Source organism: Vombatus ursinus, unplaced genomic scaffold, assembly GCF_900497805.2.
Source record: "Vombatus ursinus unplaced genomic scaffold, bare-nosed wombat genome assembly UNPS02012709.1, whole genome shotgun sequence".
Taxonomy (NCBI): domain Eukaryota; kingdom Metazoa; phylum Chordata; class Mammalia; order Diprotodontia; family Vombatidae; genus Vombatus; species Vombatus ursinus.
Window position 1 is genome coordinate 555,789 of NW_020952487.1, and position 13,332 is coordinate 569,120.

The 13,332-nt window shown below is 47.5% G+C and overlaps 1 protein-coding gene across 2 annotated transcripts in view; it reads right to left on the minus strand.

The window, feature by feature from the left end:
* The window catches only part of ITGA5 (integrin subunit alpha 5), a 33,941-nt gene that overhangs the window by 14,563 nt on the left and 6,046 nt on the right, over positions 1 to 13,332 (minus strand). The window contains exons 2-19 of one of the 2 annotated variants that reach the window (XM_027858057.1): positions 12,152 to 12,282; positions 10,112 to 10,224; positions 9,889 to 10,009; positions 9,399 to 9,460; positions 9,258 to 9,303; positions 8,967 to 9,092; positions 8,171 to 8,215; positions 7,987 to 8,030; positions 6,458 to 6,514; positions 6,261 to 6,313; positions 5,564 to 5,772; positions 4,982 to 5,173; positions 4,124 to 4,169; positions 3,830 to 3,931; positions 3,536 to 3,591; positions 1,680 to 1,834; positions 1,021 to 1,158; positions 59 to 126 (exon numbers count right to left, since the gene is read on the minus strand). In XM_027858057.1, the coding sequence (XP_027713858.1) occupies positions 59 to 126; positions 1,021 to 1,158; positions 1,680 to 1,834; positions 3,536 to 3,591; positions 3,830 to 3,931; positions 4,124 to 4,169; positions 4,982 to 5,173; positions 5,564 to 5,772; positions 6,261 to 6,313; positions 6,458 to 6,514; positions 7,987 to 8,030; positions 8,171 to 8,215; positions 8,967 to 9,092; positions 9,258 to 9,303; positions 9,399 to 9,460; positions 9,889 to 10,009; positions 10,112 to 10,224; positions 12,152 to 12,282 (1,764 nt within the window). The remainder of the gene's footprint in view (positions 1 to 58; positions 127 to 1,020; positions 1,159 to 1,679; positions 1,835 to 3,535; positions 3,592 to 3,829; positions 3,932 to 4,123; positions 4,170 to 4,981; positions 5,174 to 5,563; positions 5,773 to 6,260; positions 6,314 to 6,457; positions 6,515 to 7,986; positions 8,031 to 8,170; positions 8,216 to 8,966; positions 9,093 to 9,257; positions 9,304 to 9,398; positions 9,461 to 9,888; positions 10,010 to 10,111; positions 10,225 to 12,151; positions 12,283 to 13,332) is intronic. The other variant, XM_027858058.1, reaches the window with a different exon arrangement.

A 13,332-nucleotide genomic window follows, 5' to 3' on the forward strand; every position in this document is an offset into this window, starting at 1 on the left:
CCTCCTTGGGCACAGAGAGCCGTGGGCATCTGGGCACTCCTACTCCAACCCCACTTACCCAAACACTTCTAGTTGTAAGTCAGGCACACAGATGTTGTCTTCTCCACAGTCCAGAAGGATCTGAGCCTAAGCAGGACAAGGAAGAGGAGCAGGGAGAGAGAGTTTAGGATATACCCTTCTAATTCAGGCCCTCCCCCCAAAAATCCAGCCCCTTCCTCCTATGAGTTACCTGTAGGTTCCTCCCCCTTTCCAATGTGCCAGCCTCTTAAACTCCACCTCTTCCTTCCTCCTGGCTCTCTTCCATGTTATCATCATCATCATCATCATCATCACCACCACCACCACCACCACCACCACCATCATCATCATTAAAGTATGTCATACAATTTATAATAATCACATATAATATAATGCATAACATAATATAGTATATAATATAAACATTATAAGTATATGTTATATGTGATAATACCAATATCATAATTATAAAATTATCACATCAACATTATTCATTATGTTAATGTTATATATTATAATAATATTATATTATATATTATATAATATAATGCTATAGTATAGTATAATTGTAATTATGTATTATAAGATTAATTCTATAATTAATTGGTTATAGAAATAATAATAATAATAGTAACTGACATTTATATGGCACTTTACACAATGCTTTACCTATACAGGGTGTCCCACAAGGCTTAGTGCTTAAAGTTTCAATAGCTTACAGTTGCACTAAGCCTTGTGGGCCACTCTGTATTATCTCATCTGAGTATCACAACAATCCTGTAAGTTAGGTTCTACAGATATTATTAACCCTGTTTTACAAATAGGGAAATAGTAAGTTACATAGTTAATAAGTAACTATGTAGTTAGTAAGTAGTCAGAGTCAGGATTTGAACCCAGATCTTCCTGACTCAAGAGACCATGTCCCTCCATTTCCTGCCCTCTTCTTCCTACCTGCTTTATGTGGAGGCTCTGCCCCACTTTAATCCCCTGATCCCCTCTCACCTTGTCCTCAATTCGGTTCCTGCTCTGGTAGTGCAGAACTGGACGGAGGCCATGCGTGTCTGGAGGAGCTCCGGAGTCTAGCGAAAAGTTTAGTGCAATGTGGATTGGGGAGAGTTTGTCTCGAAATTCTGACTCATTCTGAGGACCAGAGAAAAGGGATATGTGAGTTTTGGCCCCAGCCCCTGGTGATCAGGAGTAGCACCTTCCTCCCTCTCCTCTTTTTCTTTCCCCATGCAGCCTGACATGGAGCTGAGAGACTGGAGGCCTGGCTCTGTGTAGGGAATGGTTCCAGTTTTAGAGACTAGACCTTAGGGTCTTTCCTTTAAGCATAACCAGTCTATCTTGCCTGTTGTGAATGTTTCAAGGCCCTTTGAGACTTGGCCAACGGTCTACTCTATTCCAGTTGAAGGGGTATTTCTTCTCCCAAATCCAAGGATCCCAGATACCAGTCTCCTACTCCTCTAATCCCTTCCCACTACATCAGTTCTTCCCCATCCCCACCAACTGCCCCAAGTGCCTCCTGGTCATTTCCCTTCCTCCTTCATGCATAGTTTTTTCGCATCCACTCAGTGACTGCCCTCCCCAGAAGGATGTCTTAGGGCATCCATCTCCTCCAACTACCCGGCTGTGAGTTGGATTCTGAATGGGTGTGGCCATACCCGAAGGTAGATCTTCATTTCCTGACATTCCTCATGGGCCCCATTTTGGATGAGTAGGGTCTGGGTGTAGGACGCCTGTTGTGAGGCCAAGAATAGTGCCCGACGAATGCCCCCTTTCTGCTTCTGCCAGTCTAGCTGGAGCTCCACGGTGAAACCTAAACAAGGTGGGGAGGGGCAGTTATGGGACCCAGGAGTTCAGTCCTTTGGATGCATCTCTCTCCCTTCCTTCCCTACTTGGAAGCCTGTTCTCTCTGCTTCTCAACTTTGCTAGCTGATTTTCTTTTTCTTTTTCTTTTCCTTCTTCTTTTTTTGGAGGCAATTGGGTTAAGTGACTTGCCCAGGGTCACACAGCTAGTAAGTGTCTGAGGCTGGATTTTAATTCAGGTCCTCCTGATTCCAGGGCCCGTGCTCTGTCCATTTCGCCACCTAGCTGCCACTACCAATGATCTCTTAATTGCCAAATCTAATGGCTTTTTCTTTTCAACCCTCATCCTTCTGGCCTCTCTGACATTGTCTATCACCCTCTTCTCCTAGATATTCCCTCCTCTCTCTCTAGATTTTTGTGACATTGCTTTCCTAGTTCTCCCCCTACCTCTCTGACTCCTCCTTCTCCATCTTCTTTTCTGGATTTTTCTCTGGGTCATGTCCACTCATTGTGAGTGTTCCCTCAAAGCATTATTCTGGGTCCTCTATACAATTTCATTTGGTGATTTCATCAACTCTCATGGGTTCAATGATCGTCTCTCAGCAGATGATTCTCAGATCTATTTATCCAGTCCTAACTTCTCTCTTGACTTGCAGTCTTATATGACTGGCTGCCTGTTGGACATCTTGAACTGAATGTCCCATAGACATCTCAAGCTCAGCATGTCCAAATCAGAACTCATCTTTCCTCCAGAGCATCCCTGGTCTCCCTGTTAATGCTGAGGTCACCACCATCCTCCGGGTCACCCAGGCTCACGACCTTTGTGCCATCCATCCCCCGCTTCTCACTCCCACTCACCCTATATATACCCAAACTGTTGTCAAGTCTCATCATTTCTACCTTGCAGCATCTCTCACCTATGTCCCCTTTTCTCTCTACTTGGCACAACCCCATCACCTCACACCTGACCTACTGCAATAGCCTGAAGGTTGGTTTCCCTGCCTCAAGTCTCTCCCCAGTCCATTCTCCATTCAGCTGCCAAAGCGATCTTCTTAAAGTGCAGGTCTGATGACTCAGTCACTCTCTTACTCAATGAATCTCTAATAGTTCCCTATTACCTTCAGGATCAATCAACAATAAAGTCCTTTGCTTGGCTACTAAAGGCTTTCACAGTTTGTCCCCTTCCTACTTTTCTTATGCTTTACTTCCCTCTACATATTCTGGATCATAATCCAGCAACATTGGCCTTCTTTTCAACCAAGCAATAAACATTTATTAAGCACCTATTATGTGTCAGGCACTGTGCTAAATGCTGGGGATACAAAAAAGAGGCAAAAGTCAGTCCCTGCCCTCAAGGAGCTTACATTCATCTCCTCATTCATTTCTTTGCACCGGCAGTCCCCCCAGGCCTGGAATGTTCTCCCTCAAGTCCTTCTCCTGGCTTCTTTCTAGACTCAGCTCAAATCCACTTTCTATAGGTCTTTCCTGGTCCCCTCACTACTACAGCTGTCCTTCTGAGTTTATCTCCCATTTACACTGTATATATCTTGTAGACTATTGTCTCCTTCATTTGAATGTGAGCTTCTTGAGGGTAAGAACTGTGATTTAGCTTTTTTATATCCCAGAACTTATCACAGTGCCTGGCACATAATCAGTGGTAAATAAATGCCTGTTGACTGACCACCCTTCCAGGGCCCTAAGGCACTCTCACCAATGGAGTCTGGGACGTGCTTTCCAGAAGCGTTGAGACAGAAACTCAGGTTGATGCTGGAGAGAGATGGAAAGAGATTGGTGGAGAAAGATGGACTCAGTCCTCCCCTTTCCCTCTCAAGTCTCTCCCCCAAGCCAGCTCCCTCCTTGTCTTCCCAATTTCCAATGGCACAACACTGACCCAGGAACTCTACTTCCTACTCCACCCCAAGGCACAGACCCAAATGTCTGGTCCCCAGAAGTGGTTCGACTCCCACCCCAAGCCCCGGTGGGATCTGCTCCCCTAGCTGCATACCAGGACATGGGGTTTCCCTCCAAGCTGCAGCTTCGTTCCTCAGGGTTGAACATAGCGGGAAAGATGGTGAGGGAAGCCCGGGCTGAGATGATCGGGCGGCCCCTGATGGGGGTTTCAGGGTCAGGGAGAAGAAGAAGAGGACCGTCAGACCTCTAACTTGCTCCCCAGTCCCCTAAAAACAGGGGTTCAGAATCCTAGACTCCAGGCTTCTTGTATTCCAGCCACCTCCCACTCAGTCACCTGGATTCCCAACGCTCCCAGAGTTTTCTGTTGTCCCACATCTCCCTGCTATACCTGTACACAACAGCTTTGTCCACACCAAAGGCCCCCACAATCAGGTCTGCAAGAAAACCACACAAGTACACACAGAGAGTGAGTGAACCCTGAGCTAAAATCTCTCCTGGGTAAACAATTTACCATTTACAAAATAATGTAACGGAAAATAACAAAGGACATCAGAGTATGGCTCAACACATGGACCACTCATGAATTCAGGAGACAGGACTCATGCCTTCCACTTTCAGCAGAGGGGTGGTACACTAAGGATAGGGAACATAGCATACATTTTCATACATAAGCAATGCATTGATTTGTCTTGCTTGGGATGGAGACAGGTAACAGGAATCTCCCCTTGAGCAATGCCCAATGCCACCTTCTCTGGATCTTAGAGAGTTGCCTTGAGCACCAGTGGTTAAGCAACTTGTCCAGATTTGCACAGTCAGCACGTGTTAGAGTTAGGATTTGAACCCATGACCCCAAGGTATCTATCTTGTTTTGTTTGACTGTATTTGCTTGTTAGAGGAGGACAAAGATTATGTAGGAGGATCAATGAGATGTAACAGTGACATAAAAATATACGCACATTAATAAGCTTTTTACAAAGAGATCCTCAATGAGGGGATTTAGTGTTCCCCCTGAACTGAAATTCTCAGCTTTCTAAACACAATGGAGCCCGAGTTGGGGGATGTGGCCATCTGGTGGCCATAGCGGAGAATTGCACTTGGAGGCTGATTTTCCCAGTTGAAGAGATGATGGGAGATGGGGATGGAGTATTTGATAAAGACTCTAAGCATTCTCTGCTAGGTGTTTGGACTCAGATAAGGGGGAGAAAATAATCCAGGTGTCTAGCAAAGGGGATATTTTTGCATTCACCTGGATATCCGTTGTTATCCAGGTCTCGAGCCCCTCTAAGAGCAAAGCCGAAGAAATCAGGGGCATGCCCTGGTTGCCAGAGGGGTAACAGCACTTGGGAAGGCTTTGAGCCCAGCCCTTTGGAGCCCCCTGGGTACACGAACACCACTCCTTGCTGGGTCTGCCCCCCAAATGGGGCTCCAATGGCCACATCTGAAATACATCCATGACATGCCCTATTACCACTGTACATTGCTGCCCAGACTGGCCCTCAGCAGTGGCCTTTAGACCTAAATCCCCATTCTTCTGTCCCCTCAAGACCTGGGCATCTGGCCCCTAGTTCCATCTAGGCCCTTAGACTTACATGCTTGAGCTTCTAATCTCTTCCTCCACTTCCTTTGAACTTAGACATTACAACTTCTCAGATAGAAGTGTCCATACTCCACCCTTCTTCCCCCTTCCCCTTTCATTGCCCTTAGAATTAGGTCTCTACTCATCCAACTACATCTGTTTGATTCAGGTATCTGAGCTCTTGGTCTCTCTAAGTTCCCTCATTTTCCTCAAATCCAAGTATCTAGGCTTTCTTCACCCCAAGGCTCTCACCATTGTAGCCATCCTGGTCCAAGTCTCCCAGGGGGGACAAGGAACTGCCAAACCGTCCAAATTCATCCAATCCTGTGAGGGTGAGGTCGGGCGTAGGCTCCATGCCTGATGGGTGCTGGAGGTAGACATAGACTCTCCCCACTTCCTGAGCTTGTCCATCAGCTGTCCTCTCCATTAGCAGTGGGGCCCCCACAAGAAGATCATCCAACCTGGCCAGGGGGGAAAATCAGGATTTCCTGATCCCTAATTCCTGGTCATTCCCCTTCTGTCTGAACCAGGAGAAGTCAGATATCCCTAGCAGACCAGGGTTTGTCCTCAAGTCCTTACCCACCCTTTCTAGAGCCCAAGACAGGAAGGAAATAGCAATCCTCTTTCTCCCTCTCCTAACTCCCAAACCGCCCCCTCCAGCCATAACTAAGTCAGAACAACTGGGGTTATGTTTCAAAGGACTGAAATTTAGTGGCAGATAACATCACTTACTTTCATCAGGCCTCTTCTACCAACTTTAGGCTGATCTGCAAATGTGCTCCTCCCTGCACCCCATCATCCATTCCCACTGGACCAGCAGCAGCTTCACTCATGCCAGGGTCTCAGATGGTAGATCAATGTCCCATGATCTCTATCTCCTACCACCTTTTATGGTGCTTACCCAGGCCCCAGAAATACTAATGAAAGTTCTGCCCCTTCACTTACTTACCCATCCCCATTGATATCTGTGGCAGCAACAGCATAGCCAAAATAGGAGGCCATCTGGGGAAGGGAACAAGACAGGGCAATAAGCATGTACAATAGAGGGGGAGCGAAAGGTCAATAGGGACTTAGGGAGAGGGCAGGACATTGTAGGGAGTTTGGCAGCTTGGAGATGCAGGCGAAGGGTTAGAAAGCTGTCCTCACCTGTTCCCCTGAGAAGTTGTAGAGGGACTGGACATCAGAACCATCGAGGATGGTGACCTGGGTGATGGGGAGACATAGTGGTGTTGCTCCCAGTGTACACATACTGGGACTTCTAGCCCACCCAAAGTTCCCTGGAAAGACTGGAGAAGACTCATGGGGCAGGCACCCAGGCATTGGCAGGAGCCACTCTGACAAAAATAGATCTAAGCCTGGCCTTTTTCCCAGGCTGAGATCAGTATTTCCAACTGTCTGCTGGACATTTCCACCTGGATGTCCCACTAGACCATTAAATTCAGTATGTCCAAAGCCGGGCTCATTCTCTTCTCCTTGAGACCTGTTCCTCGTTCTAATATCTATTTCTGCTAATGGTAACACCATTCTTTTCAGTAGCCCAACTTGAAACCTACGTCGTATTCTACCCCTGAATCAACCTACTCACTAAGTTCTGTTAATTCTATCTCTACAGTAGTTATGGGATCACCAAATGTCAGAGCTAGAGGGGCCTTAGAAATCATCTGGTCCAATCCTCAATCATTTTACAGATGATGAAATTGAGGCCTTTTTCTTCCAACAACCACCACCCTAGTTCAAATCCTTGTGACTGCTCAACTGTACTATTTTAACACCTGGTCTCCCACCCTGGTTGCCAGATTATAGCATCATAAATCATAGGAGCGTGGATTTTGGAGCCAGAAGGGGTCTTAGAGGTCATTCACCTCCTTTTACGGATAAGGAAACTGAAGCCCAGAGATGCCAAGTGACTTGCTCTGGATTCTATAGCTTAGTACATGTCTAAGGTAGAACTCAAACCCAGGTCTCTCTGACTCCAAGTCTGGGCTCTATCAACTATACCATGTTGCCTCTGAGATTAATCTTCTTAAAGCAAAACTAATCATCTCACTCCCTTACCCCCAGAACTTCAATAAATCCTCTACAAGATAAAATTCAGACTCTTGCCTCATTCACTTTTGAGATTTTATTTCTTATTACTCCCATTCACATACTCTACATTCTGGTCAAATTGGACTATTGACTTGCTTTTCTCCATCTCTTTTTTTTAAAAAATGTTTTATTAGAACTAACATTGAACATTAATGAAAACAACTAAACTAGCTTAGTAACCATTTACATCAAAATAACAAGACACATGGATCCCTTTTGATCTTTGCTCATCCCATCATTCTTACCTCTGCCTTCTGAACTCATCCTTCAAAGCCCAGGTCTGGAGACACCCGATAGAGATGTCTCTGCTTCTCCCAAAGGGAAATGAATTCTTCCCCCTCCTGCTCCCCTTTTTATAAACATGGCACTAATCATACTCTCCCTTCTATTGATAGATGCTTGTGTGCATTATCAATTTTTCTCCCTGCTGGACTATTAGCTCTTTGAGTACACAGAATATGTCTTTGTATCCTCCTCAGCTCTTAGCATGGTAGCCCTTGCACACAGTAGACACTTAATAAATGTTAGAGAAATGAATAAATGAATGAAAATGGACAGCATGGGGTGAGGGCCAGCAGGGGTCTTACATAGCCATAGGTGAGGTTCCCTTTGGGTACTCCAGCCACAAAGTCTGCAAGCAGGAAAGAAACATTTTAGGTAAGCAGGGAGGGAAAGGGCATTAGAGGCCTTAATCCTTGCCTCTTCCAGGTTTGAGGTGTATGACCCCTCCCCATTCATCTCCCACAATCCTGGGCCTGGTGACATCCTTACCCTCTGTGGCATCTCCGTTGAATTCACCCACAGCCACTGCGTATCCTGTGGGACACAATGGGCAGAGAGGTTAGAGTTTTTATTCTGAGAAGTCTCCTCTGTGCCCCTACTCCCCCCTAATTCCCACCTGGCCCACTTGGTTATGAGAATATTGATTTAAGTTTTGAATAGCACTCTCCTAACAGTCTTGTGTAGCGGTAGTGCGAACACTATGCCCATTTTACAGATGGGAGAACCAAAGGCCCAGATAGGTAAAGTCACTTGCTCACATTTCTAGGATATGATCCTAGGTCTCTCCTGAATCCAGCATTCTTTCTACTGTACCAAATTGTTTCCCCTGCTACTCGATAAAAATAATAGCTGGAGTTTATATGTCGCTTTAGGGTTAGTGAGTTGTTTAACATGTTTTATTTCACATATTTTTAATATAGATCCTCATGACAGCTCTAGAGTGGTAGATGCTATTATCATCATCCCTATTTTACAGATGAGGAGACTGAGGCTGAAAGCAGTTAAGTGACTTGACCAGGGTTATGCAGTAAGTATCTGAGACGGGATTTGAACTCAAGTCTTCAGGACTCCACATCTAATAGTCTATTCACTTAGTTACCTAGCTGCCTCAAGAGTAGGCTCTCCAGTCAGCCAGAAATGGAGTAGGTAGAGGCAGAGGCCTATAGATAGAAGCAGGGGGGACCAGAGCCCCAGGTTCTCATACTATTCATGGAATGGGGAGAGGAGAAGCTGGAGTTTTCTGAGCGTCCCCCCTCTGAAGGCCTAAGCCACCTTCCTTACTCACCCAGATAGCTGTCATCATAGGTAGAGCTCGCTTGTCGGGTCTGCAACTGCCCCCGAACTTCAGTGATTAGATACTCTGGGTAATAGGACTCTGCAATTTGCTCCTGGGTTGCTGACAGGATCTGCCCTGGATGGTAAGGGGAAGGTGGGAGGTGGGTAGGGGCAGGATGGATCAGAGAGGGGAGAAGGGGAAAAAGCTAGAGGGAGTTCAGTACCAGGAGCAGGACACAGAGTTAGATAAAGGGGCTGAGGGGTCATTGGGCAAAAGTCCGAGTTAGGGGCCGGGGCTCACCTTGCCAGTAGTAGCTCCCGGGTCCTCCCAGCAACACACGTCCTGTCTGTGCGGGCAGAAGGATGAGCGACAGAAGCTGTGAAATGAACCCAATACCTGCTCCTACCCTGGTTGTGCCCTTCTTTCTCCCATCTTCCTTACCTTGGTAAATTCTGCACTGAAACCCCCTTGGCAGTAACCTTGCCCTGTGGCGGAGCTAAAGTCTGCAGGGAGAGAGGAGGCACAATGTAGACAGAGTTACCCAAACAGGAAAGGGGCAGAAGGAAGCAGGTGTGGCAAGCAGAGGAGGCACAAGTGAAGAGGGTGAGAAGGGAGGGAGTGAGCATGAGGGGGCCAAGGGTGGTATAGTCAGAGAATCATAGTATTTACAGCAGAAGGGACCTCAGAGCTCATCTAGTTCAGCCCCCTCATTGTACAAAACAGAAAACTAAGGCTCAGAAATGGGAAGGAATTTGTCCCAGGTCACAAAGGTAGGTCTTTTGACTCCAGAGCCAATATTCTTTCCGTTGCATCAAACTGCCTCCCAGTCATTGTAGAGCAGGAAAGGGTTTCAAGGATATGGTGTCCCAGGTCTGTCCTCATCCCCTCCCCACCCCGCAAGCCATGCTCTGATTCTCCCTTCCCCCCATACCTGAGCGGCAGGGTGAATATTCCAGGAACTGGGTGAAGTTGTCCGTAGAGAGGTAGCAGGTACCCACTGGGTCACTCAGGGGTTCCTTCTCTGTGCGCCAGCTATACAAGGGGGCACAGGCCTGTGGGCACCAATAGGCAACTCCTCAGCTAGGATTCAACTCCCTTCCTAGCCCAGCCTGGCTCCCACCCTACCTCCCTGACACGCGCGCAGTGCCCCTCACCAGGATGGAGGAACCGTGGGCTCGGACTGTGGCCCCAAACCACTGCAGGGACTTATACTCCACAGGCTCCTCCCCTTCAGGACTGGACAAGGATGACTCCAGGGGCCGAGAGCCTGAGAGGGAAGGGTAAGATGCGCATAAGGGAGAAAAGCTTGGGGCCCAGAATTTCAACACTCCTTTTTATCTCACTAGAAGTCTCTGCCCTCTGGCTGGGGATCTCCAAGCACCTTCTAAAGTTGGCCCTTCCTGAGTCACCGGTAGACAGACTGCAGGAAGAGGATCTCTGAGAGCCGGTTTCCTAGTCTGACTCACCCCTCCCCATTCAGAGAGGGATTTCCAGAGTTGCCTACCATGCTTTTCCTCCCTCAACCTCTCCAATAAAGTAGGGGTCAAGATGCCTTGATTCAGTCAAGCTGTCCAGGGTTAGGGTTGGGAGAGTCTGAGAGTTTAGAGGCAATGAAGAAATCCCCCAGGTCAGGGATCTATGCAACTGGACCCCCCAACTATTTGTGCCTATTTGACTTTAAAATTTTGATTTTATATGCTATATATTCATATATATATATATATATATATATATATTTGTGTACATACTGGGCCCTGTGGTGGATATGAAGGCGAATAAGGCTCTCTCTGCCCACAAGGAGCTTACAGTCTATCGAGGAAGATAAGACATTTGCAAATGACCATAACACAAAGTACATGAGAGTGTTCACAAGGAGATTGTAAAGGAGACATGGTCCAGCTAGGGTAACTTGAGAAAGTCTTCAGGTGACATTTAAACTAAGCCATAAAGGATGAGGAGGATTTTAAAAGGCCCAGCAGGAAATGGGAACAAGAGTTGAAGGTGAGGAGGGAAAAAGGGAGGGCATGAAGGACTATGCTGAACAAAAGGAGGGAGGGAGGAAAGCACAGGATGCCTTAAGGAGTCAGTGAGTCTTCAGGGAGAGATGGCTGAAACATAAACCAGGTAAAGGCTAGTCATAGTAAGTAAGCCTGGACAGATGAGTTTCAAAGTTAGATCATAAAAGGAAATGGGGAGCCACTGAAAGCTTTTGAGCAGGGGAGTAACATCATCAAAGCAGTGCTTTAAAAATGCATCTGAGGTGCATGAGAACCGTTAGCATGGGGAGAAACTAGAGGCAGGAAAACCAGTTAAGAGTCTGAGTGAGAAATAATGAGAAAAGGGGGTGGATGCAAAGAGATATTTTCGGGGCAGAATTTATTAAAGAGCACTCAGTCAGCATCTCTACTTTTTCTCCACCTCTCTCCCTTGTGCCTTAGGTCAGCCCTCTTTCTGCATCTCTCTCTGCCTTGCATCTCCATCTCTCTCCACTCTCTCTTCTGTCTCTGATTCCTAACTAGTATCCCTAGCTTTTTCCATATATGTCTATCTTTGAGCTCTTTCTGGATTTCTCCTAAATTTGCCTCTCTGTATTTCTCCCGTTCTTGTTCTCATTTCAGTTTCTGTCTTTCTCAGTATCTACCTCCCGAATTCTCTTTGCCTCCCTCCCCCGACAGGCATCATTGGTTGCCTGTTTATCATTTCGATTGCCTGTTTCTCGTCGCCTCATATTCCTTTTGATTTTCTTCCCAGCTAGCCCTGTCTCTATGGCTTTCCTTGTTCCTGTCCCTCTCACTGTCTGGGTCTCTGTCTCTACCCTGGCCTCCCTGAGTTGTGGGTGATTCAGGGGAAATGAGAGCCACATGTTTCTGAATCATGCCCGCCCCGCCTCGCCAAGGCTGGGCTGGGAACACATCGTCAGTGCCACTGGCAGAAGCCACACAAGGAGCCAGGGAAAAGATGAGGGTGGGGAAGGAAGAAGGGGATGGTTTCTCCCAGCCTGACCCGAGCCATCGAACCTAGGCATCCACTGGCCTCTCGCGCCCCTCCCACCAGCGCCCGCTCCCTAGGGTAGGCTGGCCCCACCCCTTCCCTCAGGCCCCATTCTCTAGACTTCATCCTCTCCTCCCCAAACTCCACCCTCTTATCAATCCCCACCCAAGACCCGCCCCCTTCTCCAAGCCCCAACCCATTACCTTTACTGTCGAACTCAATGGGGGTACATTGGGCAGAGTTGGGGCCCCAAGGGCAGAGGTAGACGGCGCCGCCCTGCAGGACCCCCGGCTGGCTTGTGTTGGCCTTGGGAGCACCCACCAGGACACTGACCCTGTGGGAAGGGGCTAATCAGGGGGTGGGGCAGCTCCCCAGCGCTGGTGCCCTCCTCAATCCCCTTCTCCCTCCCACTTACTATCCCTTTCCCCTTATCTTCTCTAGGTCTCAGAACTTTAGCACCGTAACAGACCTTAGAGATTGTTAAAAATAAGGGGGCTACAGTCTAACTTCCTTCTTTTAAAAGGATAACTCATTTCTATAATGTTTTGCCACTTACAAAATGTTTTTTAAAAATTACCACCACTTTACAGAGGAGGAAACTGAGTCCCAGAGAAAAGAAATTGTTTGCCAAAGGACATATAATTTTTAGTTACTGGCAAGACCAGGAATCAAACCCAGGCTTTCTGACTCCTAGTCCCAAACTCTGTGCTATATACCACCCTGCTTCCTTGGTCCCATCTGTTCTTATCCCACTTTCTCCCATCTTACCACCCCCTAGCCCCCCACTATAGCCTTTCCAAGACCTTTGCTCCTTGATCCATCTCCTATGATTCTAGACTTCATGGTCTTCTAAGGCAAGAAGAACCTAGGAGTCCAGACCCTGAGGCTGGGGAGGGGCAGGTACCCACTGGGTGGGTATTTATATCTTGGGAGATGCCACAGATGCCAGAGGCACAAGCTGGATGGAGCCAGGCAGTCCCCATGTGCCGCTGTCACTAACCTCTTCCCCTCTCCCTCCCAACATACCTTCTTACATCCCAACCCTCCCAGTCCCTCCTGCACTCACTCACTCCTTCCTCCAGAATTCCCAGAGGGAATCAAAAATTCAATCCTGAAAAGGAGACGGGGAGGGGCTGTGGTAATCAGGGTTGTGCAGGACCTACTATCCCCTATGAATTGTTGTCTCTCATCTTGCAGGACACCCAACTCTCTGGCTTCACCCAGCCACGACTCTGGTATAAATAAATTGACACCTCTCCTCACCCTTCTGAAGCCAAAACCCCTCCCAGGGCCTGGATCCAACCAGCCTCACAGACTAGGGAGAATGGGAGGAAAATGTGAGTCCTGAAAATGGGAAAGGAGGGGAGAGAGAGAGAGAGAGAGA